We start from the raw sequence: 17,875 nt of genomic DNA, 5'->3' as shown, positions 1-17,875 counted from the left end.
AACCGCTGAACCGATTTTGCTGAAATTTGGCATGGAGATACTTTAAGTCCTGAGAAAGGACATAGGATACTTTTCATTCCGGAAAAATGTACGGTCCCCGTGCGATAAACTAATTTTGGCGCAACGGATTTGCGGGCGTCATTTAGTATTATATAAATGCGAAAGTGTGTTTGTCTGTTTTTTACCTCTTCACGCCCAAACCGCTGAACTAATTTTGCTGAAATTTGGTTTAGAGATATCAAGAAAGGAAAGGAAATAGGATACTTTTTATCACAGGATACTTTAAAATAGCGTAATTGAACACAATTGCAATAAATACCTTGGTGATGCATTTCATAATTCCGTAATTTCTCCTTTAATATTTATTTAAATTTTGATTCACTCGTATGTCCCCATAATTTCTGTCTCTTTAATAATACTTGTAACGTATATTTACGAAAAATATATTAATACAACCACAAATAACCCGTTACTTTGACGCCATATACATAAAAAAACGCACCTAGCGCCGCAGTGGTGAGCTCTAAACTAATTCAATCAAACGGCGGCTTTTGAATCAGCTGTAGTGTTGAACGTTTTGAGCGACTTTAAATAAATAAATAAATAAATAAATAAAACTTTATTTCAGACTAATTTGTCCATAGATTTGTTAGAGATAGTTAGTAACAATTATCTTATATAAATATGTTAGTAGTGTTAGTAGAGTCTGTATAATATTTACGACATCAAGCCTATCCCTATCTCCATCCAGTATTTTTGAATGGGACAGTCTAATTTAGAGGCAATGACCTTCAGAATGCTGTTTTCACTGCTACGAAGTCTATGCAATGACGACGCTACCTTTTTGCGCATCACTGCGTGAAAGCCGTCAACGCCAGACTCAGCAAACATTTTTGACGCACTGCAGCGCCATGGCAGCCCAAGCAGCATTCTGAAGATATTGTTGTATTGGACGCGCAGGACGCTGTAGGTTCGGCGCAGATATGTCAGCCACAGGCCACCCGAATAAAACGACTGACAGAACGCTTTGAACAGAGTCGTTTTAACGTCCGTAGTACAGCGAATATTCAATTAAAAAGCTAGACGTGTGATTGAATGGCTTTGTTCAGTCAAAGGGCTAGCTATTTGATTGAACAGCTATTTAAACCAGGTGGCTGCGACATATGCATCTGCATGAACGAGCATTCTGGCCACTACATACACTAGCAAATATAATAGGGGTGTAGCCGCCAAATCGAGCTGTTTCACCACTTCCAGATAAGTGCCGAATCTAGGCTATCAACCAATTAACTTGACAGATCAAGTATGGAGAATCTGTCAAAAAAGTTGTGAAAAGCCTCAGAAAATCAGAAAGTGGTGAAACAGGCCCTTTTGTAAAAACTGAAAAATAATTTGCTATCTAATAATTTTATTTGCAGCACACAATTTGGGTATAAATTAATTACTGGCAGTACGTACATCCACCGATAAATTCACTCGTGACAGGAGGTTTATTGCCGTACAGATAATAAATCACTAAGGTTATGCTGAAAACTGGGCGCGCACTGGGCGCAGTAGACTGGATTAGATCTACTTAATAATAATCGTTTATGAGTAGATTCGGTTTTAACTTTATTCAAATAAATTGGTATTACTTTGGAAGCTGATATCATGAGTATAAAAAAACAAAAATAGGAAAATTATAACTATGAAAGGCAAGTTCATATACTGAAGATTATTGCTATATTTTTGGAACGAAGTTCCTTATCAAGCGTTCGGCGTAAATCTGAAGGCTAGACAGAACGATATTTGACCTTGATTTGACCTCGACATTTTTTTAGTACCGGCATGTTTGGGTCAGAGGGCGTTGATAGTAACTATTTTTGTTCGTCAACTAGATGGCGTTTTTTTTAAATAAACAGCGACGCGTTGTTAGTATTCCTGGGCGTCAATAGATGGCGTTTTTTTAAATAATTTGTTGAGTGTATATGTATATAGGTTTTTTTAACATGAGAAATAACTTCGTTCCATTCGGGTTTCCCTTGACACCTCTCAAGTTTTTTATTATAATTTTGTAGCTTTCAAATTATGAGTTAATAAGGTTTTAAAAACTGTATATTACGGCATCTCCGTAGGGGGAGCGTCTTAATATGTACGATTTATTTAAATAGCGGCGCGGCGCGCTGTCATTTACATACTTACATTTGCTTGTAATCTCGCGGTGTACTGTGTAGACGCCAAACCGCGCGTTCGGGCGGACTCATATAAATCTAGCTTTTTTATACCCTGTATACAATATCTCCGGTCTGAACACGTCGTAATGTCTGAGTCTCTAGCCAAGACGTTTTTTTTATCGCATCGCATCAAATTGCCCATCAAAATGTATGTAATTAACATTAGACGAGTCTACCGTCAACTTCATATTGTCGAACGCTTATGTCAATTCTATACGATTTGATCGGCGATTCTATAAAGAAGCGGTAAAGAAAACGTCTTGGCTAAAGGGCCCGATTTGTCCACAGTAACGTCGATCACGGTGAACGTCGTCAGCGAGAGTGAGTCGGACACGGCCGTCTCCACGCAGCAGGAGGTGGTAAGTTTACTTATTTGACTCAATTCACATTGCAATCAAGCAATTAATAAATTAATTAATCAATCAATTAATTAATTTACAAAAGTTGTTAAAGAACGTTTGTGTGCTAAGGCTTATTATAAGGTAACTGTTTTTCTCAATGATAGCACACCTTGGGAAAAATAAACTGACAGACCATAGGTCGCTTCTATATAAATGTACCACATTTTTACATAGCTAGTGCAAATTAGTTTAAACTATCATTATTATTTTCCATCTTTTTGGTAAAAGGTGGCCCCGTGCGAGTTTCTTACGCCGGTTCCGGTGATAGGGAAAGAATTCTATATTGGTGGTAGGCCTCATGTAGTAGATTGCTATTATAAACTGCTAAGACATTGAGAATGCAGTTGTATCTTAGAAATTGATTCATAGCAGATGGTGGATCTACGTCATTTGGCTTAATGTTAGCTGTTGTAATCGACTGAATTTGACGTAAAGTAACCAAAACACGTAGGTCATCTACCTGCTCATGAATACATTTCTCTGATAGTACTATCAGAGAAGTTGAGTCATTAGCTATGTCCACACCATAAAGTTTATATACCTAGCGGTATATTAACTTTATGGTCCACACTTCACTTAAATTTTTGTCATCAGCTTTCGCAACGCAACGCCAATGTTGTCATTTTTGAAGTTTTGGATACGGTCAGAGGGCATGCGTCGCGAGCATGCCTCACGTTCGCTGTTGACTGCGTATAACGCATGCCTTTGATGAACGGAAAAAGGCACAGTGTGGACAAAGCTATAGACAAATGTCTCAAGTATTCCAAAAGTGTTAACTTTGTTACAATATTTAGAAATAAAAATTTTGATTTTGATTTTTTTTCATTTTTGCAACGTTGTAAGACGATGTATTCAATCCGACTAAAGCGAAGCCAAAAAGAAGGGTTATGATTCGCAACCTATATATTAATTGAAGACGTGAGTGGAGGAAGTTGATAACTAACATTTTATAACATAAGAGCAATTAGGTTCTTATTTTTTCCCTTATAATTTGAACAAACCTTGTAACTTATTTACTTCGTCATCAGCCTATCTACTTTCTTTGGATTTTAAATATTTTTTCCGGTCCTAAAGCCTCTTTTCAAATTTTTAGTTACTTGCTTCATCCACTGACATCTTTATTTATAAAGGAGATGACAAGATATTTTGATAAGCTACGAACAATAAAAACTATTGATAAGCAATTAGCAATTACCCAAACTATCTCAAGAGCGCCTTAATTTATAAAACAAACCGACAAAGTTTACTTTAACTCAGATCTTTTTAAATGAGCCAAGTACATACAGTTCGAGTCTTATCATTCAAGAATAAGAATCAATATAATAATTATATCCCGATAGCTATCGTAACCTCATCAAATTATGTATTGTGTTATTTACCAGCACACAAAATGAGATCCAGACATAAAAATATATTCCCGAGAAAACCATTTTCTTCGATAACATAAAAGAAAATCAGACGTAAATGTTTTTTGTCGATCAGCGAGGATCCGCTTCCGATATATCTCAATTTGTATTGTACTCTTATCCGTTATTAGTTTGTGGTATTAAGTCACAAGCTTAAAACTATAAAATGTTTCTTTATTTCCAGACAAATATGTATACGCACGTCTTAAATTTCGTGTAATACCTAATTGTATATCTCATTTAATACATAATAATTTGTAGCGAAAGGCCTATCTCATGGATTTTTGTTTCAAAATGGATACTGTATGAATGCACCACAGATTATTACGTAAATGCAACCGAAGTCTTGTGCAAATAATAGGGTATTTACCGTTTATTAATTTATTGATATCGTTCAGTCTCAGGCTTCGAAGAGTCCGGACAAGTCGTCGGAGTCCCAGAAGACGCTTCAAGTACAGACGCAGAACAACGTGGTCACCCTGGTGCACAGCCTGCCAGACCTCACCATAGAACCTTCAACACCCAGGTCTACATCCAGGTATGTATATGCTATTTATTTATTTATTTTGTCCCGAAGGCAGGTCATTGTAGCGAAGACGTCACTATGACCCTTGGAAGCTATTGTGACGTGTACCTGTGCTATACTGCGTGTCTGAGCTCTGAGGGATCGGGAGCTGAAGAGCGGGCAGTCGAATGAGGAATTTTAAGAATTTTGGCACTCTTATAAAATTTATAAAAAAAAATGTATTTTGTAAGAGCGCTAAATCCTTATTTATTCCTCGCAACTCGCGCTCGGTATGTCTCGTCGTTTGGATAGAAGATAACATTTATGGAAGATATATATTTACAATAAAAGTAGAGTTCACATCTGGCAAACACTATGATTACAGACACAATAAAACACTTTCTTAATTAATAATTATTATGTTGTCCAGCAATAATATGAGCAATGTCAATATATAAATAATAGTGTTATAAAGAGAGTAACAAGTAATAAAAAATATTAAAATAGTCGTGTATACATATAGTACGCGGCCGTACTTCTCGCATATCGTTGAATTACGTATACTTAGCGTTAAGGTTGAATACACCTATTTTGAATTCAAAAAACACAAAATATTACTTCCTTGACCGAAAATGATGATTATTATAAACTTGCTAGATCACAATGGCTGTGCGTAGTGCCGAGGGGACGGGAGACGTGCAGCGAGCGCGGCGCGAGGTACACCGCAGCACAATAGACATAACTACACCGCAGTGTAGTGTCACGTAGCGGACGCATGTACCACAATACACATAACGAACCAGTAGGCCGACTTTAAACAAACCGGTAAATCGCCGCGGGTACCGCTGTAAGCATGCCAACGGCTGAGCAACGCAGAGTTAGGGTCAATTCAGACCGCAACGCGACGCGTAGATGCATTTCTAAATTTGTATGGATTTGACAGGTTTCAATTGCGTCAGGTCTGAATTGACCCTTAGGGTTGATTCAGACCGCAACGCGACGCGTAGATGCATTTCTAAATTAGTATGGATTTGGCAGATTCGCAAGACGTCTCACGCTGACGACATCTGTCAAATCCATACAAATTTAGGTCGCGTCGCGTCGCGCCTCGCCTCGTCACGTTGCGGTCTGAATTGACCCTAAAAGCCAGTCCACACGGCGCGCGACGCGGCCCATATGATATAATATTACGTCAAAATTCAAGAATATAAATTTCGAGAACACTTTAGCTTACTGGTTCGTTCTGTCTATTGTGACGTAGTACTGTAGCTCATCACATCACTGTACCGTAGAAACAAGTATAAAGTAATTATTATTACAAACAAACCGACTTCAAACAGTATTTCCATATCATATTGGGACCACCTGTGAAGTATCCTCTTTCCGACAAAGAAAGAACGGCAAAGCTATCTACGAACAAACATAAAAACATATGTACGGTCGAATTGAGAAACCTCCTCCTTTTTTTAAGTCGGTTAATAAAATACGTGTAAAAAGGAAAATTCTATAGAAATCGTCCGAACATGTTACAAGCTAGCAAATTTCATAAAATAGCAAGGTGTATAAAAAATTATCAATAAAATGTGAATTTTAGTGTAAAATTGTATAGCGGATTAAGGAAAAAGAACTTAGCACTATTATAATTATTAACAAGTAAAAATAATAAGGAACATTGAATAAAAAATTATAATTTATAATTTCTATAAATATTAATAAAAACGTTGACTAAGAGGATGTAAACTACGTAAAATAATATTATATTTTATATCTTTAAACGAGCAATTCTTGTATATATACAAGAATTGCTCGTTTAAGCCGAGTCCGAGATTCCAAAGTATATAGGGGGTTTCGGGGGCGATAAATCGACCTAGCTAGGAATCATTTTAAAAAAATGACATTTTATTGGTGTTTTATCGAATACCGAGCAAAGCTCGGTCAAATAGCTAGTTATGCATAACTAATAACCACCAGCAAAATTCTAAACGTATTTGGTTGACAATGTCGTGACTCGTGCATGATTTGATTACTACAGCTGCTACGAGTTACGCCGTAGCGGCTACGCCGTAGCGGCTACGCCGTAGCGGCTACGCCGTAGCACAATTTTCGTAGCTACTTGCTACGCCAGCTCGTACCGTAGCACATTATAGTTTGTGCGTTCTAAGATGATATGGGTGACAGTTTTCATGTTCCTTGCTACGGGTTTTTTTTACAAGAAAACAAAAAAAAATCAAAATGTAATAAATTATATTCCATCTACAAAAACAAATGTTTCCTATTATCGTAAATGAATAAAAATGAAATGTCAATTAAATAATTCCACTTTATTAATTAAAGTGGAATAAGTGCAAGGAAAGTGTATAATTATTTAATTGAAGATGAATTTCCACCAAGAAGTGACAGTACATTCAATATTATAAAAATGAAAAGATGCTAAATGCTAACTTATTCATAAAAATTATAAATATTAACTGTGAAATAGGAGTATAAAATTCTTGTTACGAAAACATTTGAAAAATGTCATATGCATGAAACGGAACTTATGTCAATAGAGATTGACTCTGTTGAATCGAAATCAAATCGATAAAAAAGGGCGGCCATCTTAAATCGCCGGCACCACTGAAATGTCAGTACGAAATCGATAACTTCGATTGCAATTCCTTTACGAAGTGATTCGATATTTTTAAACTATCAATTAATTTTTGTTAGGTACCTTCCCTACTATTGTCAATTATAATGTGTCACCCATATCATGATAAAACGCACAAACTATAGTCGCTACTAATTATAGCCCTAATGAGCTATGTCCAGTGTCCACACTATGCGCTTTCGTCTTCAATTTTCGTCATCTTCTTTTATTCAACTTTCGTTTTGGCGCATTCAATAATTGAATACGTCAACTAACGCAAAGTAAGGGTTGATTCAGACCGCAACGCGACGCGTAGATGCATTTTTAAATTTGTATGGATTTGACAGATTTCAATTGCGTCAGACGTCTTGCGAATCTGTCAAATCCATACTAATTTAGAAATGCATCTACGCGTCGCGTTGCGGTTCGAATCAACCCTAATAGGGAATATGCAAAAAAAATCATCTCAAATATATATTTCTGTAATCTTTATCAACGTCACATTATAATCAAAAGGTTATTTTTTTTTAATTAGTTATCATTTAAACCCATACAATGTTGTTTAAAAAATGAAAATTAATGGAGGGAAATTCAAACTTACTAAACTCGCCACCATTGGTCGAAACAAAATGTGACGTCAGATGTTACATATCAGCGTCGATATTCATACTGTGGTTATAGTATTTGTAAGAAAAATAGTTTAAAACTGGTGATTTCTAGTGAATCTATATTTATAGTGAATTTATATGAGTATATTAGGTTTTATAAATGAGTATATTAGGTTTTATCAAAGCACAATCGGACTATCTACCGAAAATAGATGCATTTATGATGTTAGAATATTTTGCATCAAATCTTGATTTTACGATTTTAATAGCTGACCCGGTAAATGTTATTTTGCCATATACTTAAATTGTTCCTAGTATCAATTAAAAAAGTGGATAAAAACCTATTCTCAGGCCTAACGAATGTAAAAGTATACAAAATTTTATCAAAATCGGTTTAGCCGTTTTGGAGTGACACGAGAATTTTATATATTAGATATTCCAATTAACATTAACAATTTACGTTGAGTAGTTACGTAAGTAGCTACTTGTTTGTTTCAGATCTTATATTGCAAAATTTACTTTTGACTAAGTACGAAATAACTAAAATATCACTAAAGGAAACAAACACGGGACATGACATCTGACGTCATGAACATGGCGCGCTAAATGCCGGCGTTTGAACGGTACAAATTTAATCAATGTTTTAAATTTCAATTTAAAGAATAATTTGCATATTTTGAAGCCTATTTATGTTTTATTCTCCTTTATAAAGATATAAAGGACTAATTAGTCATAAAAAAATCATGCATGTTCCCTATTATCATTTTTAGGGTTCCGTACCCAAAGGGTAAAAACGTGACCCTATTACTAAGACATCGTTGTCTGTCCGTCTGTCTGTCTGTCGCCAGGCTGTAACTCAAGAACCACTATAGCTAGAAAAACTACTACTACTACAAATTAATATTTAAGGGGGCTCCCGTACAACAAACGTGATTTTGTTGGCCTTTTTTGTTCGATTTCAAGTGCCATTATATCATGTGTAATGGCAATAGGTAGACACTTGAAATTTTCACAAAGGCCTAAAATATATATGTACTTTAATAATTAATAATAATCTACGAATAATAAAAACTGAGAAAAAGTAACTCCGTCAAAAAACATGCTCCACAATACTTGTCAAAAAAGTGTACCTTAGGTACACTTTCAATACATTTGCAATAATTAAGTGACCTTGAGCGGTACTAGGCTGACGTTACATGACAGATCAAAAGGAACCAAATTTAAAACGGTAATAGTATGGGAGTTAAGATTCCTTAGTTTTTATTATTCGTAGATAATAATATTGAAATAACATTAAAATTTAAGCGGGCTCCCATATAAAAAACACAATTTTTGGCCAATTTTTGCTGTATAACGGTTTACGGCACGGAACCCTTCGTGCGCGAGTCCGACTCGCCGATTATTGTTTTTTGGATACGGTCAGATGGCATGCGTTGCGGATATGCCTCACGTTCGCTGTCCGTCTGTCCGTTGCGGCGATTGCGCTATAACGCATGCCCTTGACGAACAGAAAAGGCACAGTGTGGACAAAGCTATAGGGAAGGTTTGAGCAGAGGGCGCTACTAACACATACAGTAAATAATCCGACCAAAATCCTACATGTCATACACGTCATATCAGAATATTGACAGAAACGTTGTCAAACGGCGAATAAATTTTTTTGTGTGCTGGTGCTGCCTCTATTAATATTATACACTGTGTAATGTGTATACTGAACAATGAACATACAATTAATGCAGTAGTGAGATTGTGTAGTTGTGTACCTTTATTTGGTTCGTTGTAAAAATCGCTTTCTATGTCTGTGTTTCGACACCCGGAATACAATTTCTGTATACTGTAGATTTTTTAGTATTGAGGTTAAATAATGTATTGTAGATAAAAGAAAGTTATCGTTGATAAATGTGGTAAAAAAATCGCGTTTAAAGGTACAATTCCGTGCATCGCCTACGACTGTCGTCGGCCGCTCGCGACAATAGTCAGTGTATGAAAATGTATGGCAAGGCTTCCGAGGCCTGCGAAAGACGCGCGCGGCCGATGACAGTCGTAGGCCACGCGCGACCTTTAGGGTTGATTCAGACCGCAACGCGACGCGTAGATTCATTTCTAAATTAGTATGGATTTGACAGATTCGCAAGACGTCTGACGCAATTAAAATCTGTCAAATCCATACAAATTTAGAAATGCATCTACGCGTTGCGTTGCGGTTTAAATCAGCCCTTAAACGTTAATTAACACATAGGCCAGAAACAGCTACCGTGTAAAAAACCTCAGGTTACCTTGAGAAATTAAATTCATATTCGCGCTTTCAAAGCTTCGCCCACATTGTGACATGACTGAGCTAGCACTTTGGTGACGCAGCGTATTGGGCCGCAGTGCAATGACAGATTTTGTATACAGCCAGAATTTGCGCGCGTTATAAATACTAAAAAATAAATTAAAACCGGATTCTATGTATTGCTAGATATTATATTAGCTAGATGATGAAGTAGGTAGGTTACAAGTAGGGTTGCCACATGTACTTTATTATAAAGTATTGTATTTTTCAGGCAATTGTACTTAGTACTTTACGAAAATAATAAAGTTCGCAAAAATACTTTATTTCAAACTAGATGACCCGATGAACCTCGTATCACCTATCTCTCGAGTTTTAAAGAAAGTAACAAAGTACAGAATTCATTTTTAGTTATACAGATAATTTTATGAATTGTACTTTATTTTTATACTGTGTACCGTTTTTTTTTTCTCACCTAAAACTTTATTTGCAAAAAAATAAAGGTGGCAACCCTGGTTACAAGGTTTGTTGAAATTATAAGGGAAAACATTAGGAATTACTTTTATGTTGTAAAATGTTAGTTACCCACTTCAGTTTTCGATTCTAGCTTTTTTTGCGCTCCGCCCCGATGCGGCCTGGCATCTTGTGCGCGTAGCTTAAATTAGAAATACTATTTCGTTTGACGTTCTTGGGGCGTGTTTACTTTGAACTTATGATACATTCCAGTTAACAACGTTTATCTTGGGTCGTTTGAATATGTGACTCGGAGACGGTTTAAGTTCTGCTCTATAAGACGGAAAGCTTGTGTGCGAAGATTAAATATGCTCGAGTCGTAACCGCGGACCGAGTGCTCATTATTCGTAGCTCAACGAAATTCCGTTTCGCTATCTAGATTGAGGCTTGTTAAGGATTTATAGATGAACTTGTGTCTTTTGTATATATATTTATTATGAAATATGTTTAGTCTGTGCGATATACAACCAGGGAAATCTCACAGGCAGTTTACGGATACGTGTTTAGTTGTGGTTGCATTACATTATGTTGACATAATCCGACAAAATGACATAGATCCGTTAACTGCCTCTAAAGCAATCCAACAAATCTTCGATGGTACAATCATTGCACGTTATTTGGTAAGTTTATGACAAGTGAATGTTAGATATAAGGGCCTGTATCCACTTTGATTAGTGCGGATGTCTGGTGCAGGTGATTAGTATTTAGGAGAAAATAAAGGACTTGCACTAATCAGTCGCTGTCTTCTTTCCTAATTACTAATCATCTGCTTTAATAACCTGCACTTATCACTAATTATTGTGAATACAGGTCATAATATTAAGTTGACTGTGCTTGACGTAACTCGACCAAATTACGTAAATCCGCCATCTGAATAAGCTTAAATATATCTGATAGTATTTGATACTATCTAGGTATTTGTATAGATTATACACAAATCTCCATCCCCGTTCTCGCTAGTTTCATCAGATGACTTTAGACTATTAGCACCAAAGACTTCTATTTAAGTTTAAATAGAATTCTTTGATTAGTACCGGTTCCCTAGAATATTTTTTTTATTATTATCAAGCAAATTTTTCGTGCGTAGCTTCATTTTGATAAGACGAACAACAATTTCCTTTGCGAAAAATCTAGTAAGTGGTAGCTAACAGAGATAGAAAGGTTTTAATATTTCGGTTTGATGGTCTTAAATATGGATTGTTCTATATGTAGGACAATGTTACTCTTAAAGTATTTAACTATTTTTGTGTTTTTGTGTGTTTATGTACTAGGGAGTTACGTTTCCTTATTTTTTATTATTCGTAGCTTGAGAGTAATCCAAAAACATTGTTCTAGGGAACCTGGACTATATAGTTATCAATAGTAACACCTATAGATGAACTTTTATTTTTTTATAGTCAGGGCGAGCTAAGCGCGCTCTAGTATATCTCACAACCTGGTGCCTTACTCCCATCTAAAATATGTCTAAAAATGTCAAAAAACCGTTGAAATCGAAAATCGAAATCGATATCAGTTTCGGGCGTAAGGCACCTGTACATTTTGTGGTACATTTTACGGAAAAACTATCACGCCTATTGATTTGTGCTTTAACATAGTAATTTTTACTTATATGTAGATGTGATTTGTGCTTTAACATAGTAATTTTTACTTATATGTACTGAAGATACAGTCAGTCAAGGTTTTTTTAAATATGTATAATGTAGATGTGTTCATTATTATCGTCAGTCAAGGTGTGGCGACGCGAGCCCACACAAAGCTCGGCTTTTACTCGTAGCTAATATTATATATTATATTCACGTATCCTAATTATTTATTAACGACCTCTGTGGCTCAATGGCTTTGCGTCTGGTGGCTTGCGGGTTCGAATCCCGCCGAAGGAACAAAACGTTTTCAATGTTCCGAGGTCGTGGATGTGTATTGAATATATGTACCAAATATAATAAAAATCTTAAATATATTAATTGTAATATAAAAGTATTAAATATATTTCCGTTGTCTGGTACTCGTATCACAGGTAAGGTAGACACGGGGCTGGACTGACGTGGTGTGAAACGTCCATGGATTTTATTAATTATAATTTTATGTTTAGTCCAACGGTGGCGTCCGCGTCGGAGAAGCTGTACCAATCACACCAGGAACTACTGCAGCGGAATCGCCTGGTCGTGGCGCAGCAGCACCAGTATCTGACACCAGATCATAGAGGGAGTAGCTACCCACCACCTAGTCCAACGAGGTAATCAAAAGGCTGAAAAGACCACTTTTGCTATAATTTATACAATAAAGGTGATTTTATTGAAAAGAGGCCCTAATTTCTAAATTGCATTTAGAAATTAGGGCCTCTTCACGTAGAACTCTGATATATTCAGATATACACAGTTCGTAATTAACATCTCAAATAAATAAGTTAATTTTTTAGGGCGTCATTAAAGCGTGGACTAGCCTTCTCGTATTCGTTCAAGAACCCTCCGTTGACGAAGATGGGCCACGTCAACAGTCAGTCACAAGTCCAGGTGGAAACCGCTTCCACTTCTTCTAGTCATGGGAAGGTAAAAACGGGACCCCGACTCCAACATTTTAAGCGACAACCATCGTTTGTTGTATGATTCTCACCGTTTTATTGAGCAGCAAAATAGTATTCTCATTTACGTCAAATATACGTTTTATACGTTGGTTTGGCATTACATGAGATTCTATTTAGTGGAGGAAACAGACTGGATCGAACAGGAAACGAAGCTGATTTAACGTTGTCCTAAAATCGTAGAATCGAGGTCCAGTTCTAGCATTCAAAGTGAAAAAGAAAAAGACATTAATCTTCATTCATGTAGGAACGAGACCTTGAAATAGTACTTACTCTCAATCCGCCTTAAGTTTCAACATATTATGAAAGAAACTTCCTGAATATTCAAGTCAATATAAGGAGGGAGAATTGTAAAGAAGTATATAAAAATATGGAAATGAATAAAAATGTAAAATATAGTAGGTAGATATTGAAAAAATTACAAGTTCAGAAATTGATGTAAAATGTATTAAAAGGAAAGTAAATGATGAAATAGAAGTAGATTAAAGATGTAAGTAAAAAACTGTTAGTAAATAAGAATAAATAATGAAAAATGTAAAAATGTAATAACAGCAAATGATTGTCCCTTCTTCTTGAAGGGGAAACAAGAGGTCCCAAGTGAGGGGCCATTAAAAAAAATATATATTCAAGTCACATTAAAAAGTAAGTTAATCCAAGGGTTATTACACATTGCAACGTAATGTAACGATGTGATGATAATAATATGCATTTTTAAATGAGCTATTCAAAACTGAACTTTATTTTATTACAAGATTAGATTGAATTGACAGATTTGCCACTCACGGTGTTAGTTTGCATGTCCCGAATTTGAATGGCTTATACTTATTAGAAACACGTCGCGACGCCTTGTGATGCAGTGAGAACTGAGCCTTCATACCTACTATATGAAAACACAAAAATAAAACAATACGAATCATAACAACAGCTAATTAGGAAGAGAGCTGTCGATTTTAGTTTCCATTGTTTATGTTAGTGTTTTTGCACAGCTCATGTTTTGGGTTCCTCATGCAATATTCGTTTTCTATATAACACCTAGTATTTTCATACATTTTGAAAGTAGTGGATAGTAAAAAGACATTGTACCATCAAGCAGATGGTGGCCTACGGTATTTGGCCGGATTATGTCAAGTCACTGTTGTTCGCGATTTGTCGGAGCTGGGCTTGACGTAATCTGAACAAAATATACCTGCCTATGTATCAATTTCTCAGATAGTATATTTAGTGCTTCATAAAAACCCGTACCTATTCATTCGTCGATTTCTTTAGCAGAAGAAAGTACACTTTTTATCTTTCGCAGATCGATATATCACCCAGCCCCAAAGCAGGTTCAGAAAAGAGCGAGAAGAAGACGAAACTAATGAGCAGCAGGTATTTTTCATTAACTCCTCGTTACCAGCAATTTTTATAACTAATATTAACTATGTTCTCAATACACAGAAATTCATTTTTTATTTAGAAACTGATAAATCATTCAATTTTCATTTATCTGTTATTTTTTAGTATTTTACTACCTTATTCAGAACTTAATGTATTATGTTATGATTACTTAGAATAGATAACAGTCGAAGACACAATAATTTATTTGTTAAATATTCATCAGCTCATTCTTCAAGTCGGGGGGCTGGCACTCTAAACTAGATGGATGACAGCGAAGGGGATGGCGTTTTATGTTTATGAAGTAAGGCGTAGTTCACAGTAGTCATCACGACGGGTCATGTCCTACCCGGTAGCGCGTGCCACTAGTCAGCAACACTCACTAATGCCTTCACGCGCCGAACTGTACAATATCATCAATGCGATCCAAAGTCCAAACAGAACGTAACGTGTATCGTTTAAAATATCTCCTGTCATTTTTGTTTCTTTCAGTCTTCTCTATATATTTGTTTGTTTTTTTTTTCATAAGCTGCGCGTAATCTTTTGTCCATTCTGTGTCATTCATTTTCGTATATAAGCATTCCGCTTTGAAATATTTAACCGTAATCCGAATTAAAAGGGGAGTTAAGTATTTAGAAGTGACTGCGCCGGAGCGATAGTACCTGTAATTCCTGTAAATGATTATTCGTACGCTCGCGTTCGCTTCATTTTTGTTCGAGATATTCATTGTAATTGTTCTGCACAGAAACAAGGACGCCGATGACGACGAGCAGGCTGGGCCCAGCCGTGGGGAGGATAGGCGCGAATGAGACGAGGACCGACCACGTTGGGCGTGGCTGTTCTGCTGCTGCAAGTAGTTGGGAACATTTTATTATATTATCTGTTGAGAAGAAGACATTGCATCCGGCTCTTCATTTAAAAGTGTAGAATATACTAAGTATAAGCGTGTATAATGTATATTTAGAACTTGTCCGTACTGCGAATTTTTACCGCGAGATATTTATTATTGCGAATTCATCCATATTAATCATCAGCTGTGCGGATACCGGAAAAAACCACGCGGTTAATATTCGCAGTGCGGACAAGCCCTTATATACGAATGTTTCGAATTCGAAAATTACTATTGATTCTCTTACTATTTAAAAAGGTGTCAATTGCTCAAGGAAATGCGTTGCGTCTGTTTACGCCAGAGCGTAATACTTAGCTTAATTATAAGTGATATAATAATTCTTGGAAGTTCGAGTATTTAACCATTTACAGTGTGGAATTTATATCACTAAACTACCGTTATGGATGTTAAAAACGAATATTTTCTATACCACTATTTGTAGAGGCGTGCTAAAATTGAAATTGATCATACGTAGGTAAAATAGGTATCCAGATACAAAGTCTTGCCAAGCATTTAAAAACTTTTAAGCTTTACTTGGTGTCTATATCCTCAGTGTCATTATCGATGTTTATTATAGCATACTTACTGTGAGTTTTCCAGCGTAGAGGACGTATCTTTGTCCGATACGCTGGAAAACTCCAGATCGCATAACTTATAAGTTATGTTAATACATTTATTAGTAGGTAAATGTTTTAAGGTGTAATGCAACAAAGAAAAGACAAAGCAGTTATATTCAGTAGCTCTTTATGGAACGAAATATAAACAAGAACTCGCTTACCCCGGGATTGAAATATTTAAAACGGAAGGTTTTTTTCCGTAGCGTAGGAAGATTGGTAGTACTAATAAATATAAGATACAGTTACATTTCTTAAAAAGAAAATAATTGCCGTTGTGTTTGAGCTTTCATAAAATTTAGTTTTAAACACTAGTTGATTACGTTTAGGTGCTTGCTGAAGCTAAAAACTGTTTCATGTTATTAATTAATTACAATTATTTAGTAGTGATTCCGATATCTACTTTAAGTGGAGCATGTAAATAACTTGCAATTAAAATATTATAGGCGCTTTAAAAGCACTCGTTGAACACAAATTATCTTTATATTTTACTCATAAATATGTACCTACCCGGGGAACGAAACTCGCATAACTTAGAGTTGATTTTATGCCACAATATGGCATAAAATCAACTCTAAGTTATGTAATTTTATATTATAACATTTATTATGCCTATCATAGGTAGTGACAGTATCACTACAACGAAACCAATTTGCTAATAGTTTTCGAGAATCTTCGTTTTCTTATGGACAGAGGCGTAAAAAACATTAGAGTCCCGAAACGTAGAGCTTTCTGGTTGAAATACAACGTTACGTTTATGAGTTTACCTTATTTTTTTATCTTTGTAAATACACATTTTTGAAACTTTTCTATAACTTACTTCGTGGGGCCAAACCGCAGGGTTAGGTAGCAGGTTCGAAATCAACGAATATCTGCGAGATTGTCGGTGAATATCAAGAGGAGAGATTTTTCACAAATTTTAGGTGTCGCTTTCGCCATGTACCCTATTTTTTGTATTTCGTATCTAACGTAAATGTAGTTCCGTAGCAGTCCCGATAGCATGAAACAAAATATAACAAAAACCGTCATACTCCAAAAATCGCATTTCGCATTTGTTTAACGTATGTGAGAATACTATTTTACTGATTGATAATGATTCGGACAGAAATTAGACTGTAGTTGCATGAATTAGGGTACAGTGCAGCGTGGCGTTCTTTAACTATCAGTATTTACTTCGAGCAAAGCTCTATATATATATAACAATTTATTTAAGGTCGGTAAAAATGACACTGTATTCGATGAAATTATTATGGCAGTCTTACATTATTTCAGTCCAGTAATCCAATGTAACGCTGGATTGCTACTGGAATGTAATTACGTGCTTTCTAGTACATTTTGCTGTCCTCGTTTCTATATTTATTCCATTTGCAATCCAGCACTCGATTGGAGTAATGTAAACCGGCTATTATCTATTAAAAATTTATATAAAAATATTATACAGATCATATTTAATGAGGGACCTGTTTCAAAAATTGACCAATAATCCGAAATTCATATCCTTTACATTTCACGAAGCAAAAATTATAAACCCCAAATGAAGTCTTTATAGGAATAAATAAATATTTTATCTATTTTTATTCTACAATGTTAAAATTTAAGTAGGTGGAATATTTAATAAGTTATATACTCGTATGTCTAGTATTAAAATCGCAGAATTAATAGTAATTGAATAGAAACGGCGATAAGAGAAGCGGTAATACCAGCCAGCGTCCTGTCGATCCTATTGACTTTTAAAATTAACCCACTTAGTTTTTTATAATATGAAATGAACCAGGAAAGAAGTAAATGGATCACCTGATGAAGTGACACGTATAATTTCTCATATTATCTTTTCATGCTTGGCGTAACACAATAATAATTAATATTTCACGCCAGT

The 17,875-nt window shown here is 35.6% G+C and overlaps 1 protein-coding gene across 1 annotated transcript in view; it reads left to right on the top strand.

Annotated features, from left to right (window-relative positions):
- Positions 1 to 16,163, top strand: part of LOC121739113 — a 28,976-nt gene extending 12,813 nt beyond the window's left edge. Inside the window, exons 7-12 of the mRNA XM_042131440.1 lie at positions 2,502 to 2,572; positions 4,419 to 4,558; positions 12,634 to 12,777; positions 12,961 to 13,090; positions 14,420 to 14,490; positions 15,242 to 16,163. Coding sequence (XP_041987374.1) covers positions 2,502 to 2,572; positions 4,419 to 4,558; positions 12,634 to 12,777; positions 12,961 to 13,090; positions 14,420 to 14,490; positions 15,242 to 15,305 — 620 coding nt within the window. The 3' untranslated portion in view covers positions 15,306 to 16,163. The remainder of the gene's footprint in view (positions 1 to 2,501; positions 2,573 to 4,418; positions 4,559 to 12,633; positions 12,778 to 12,960; positions 13,091 to 14,419; positions 14,491 to 15,241) is intronic.
- The last annotated feature ends 1,712 nt before the right edge of the window (positions 16,164 to 17,875 follow it).

Source organism: Aricia agestis, chromosome Z (genome assembly GCF_905147365.1).
Source record: "Aricia agestis chromosome Z, ilAriAges1.1, whole genome shotgun sequence".
In the NCBI taxonomy this organism is placed as follows: Eukaryota; Metazoa; Arthropoda; class Insecta; order Lepidoptera; family Lycaenidae; genus Aricia; species Aricia agestis.
This window is presented reverse-complemented; position numbering and strand designations above follow the sequence as displayed.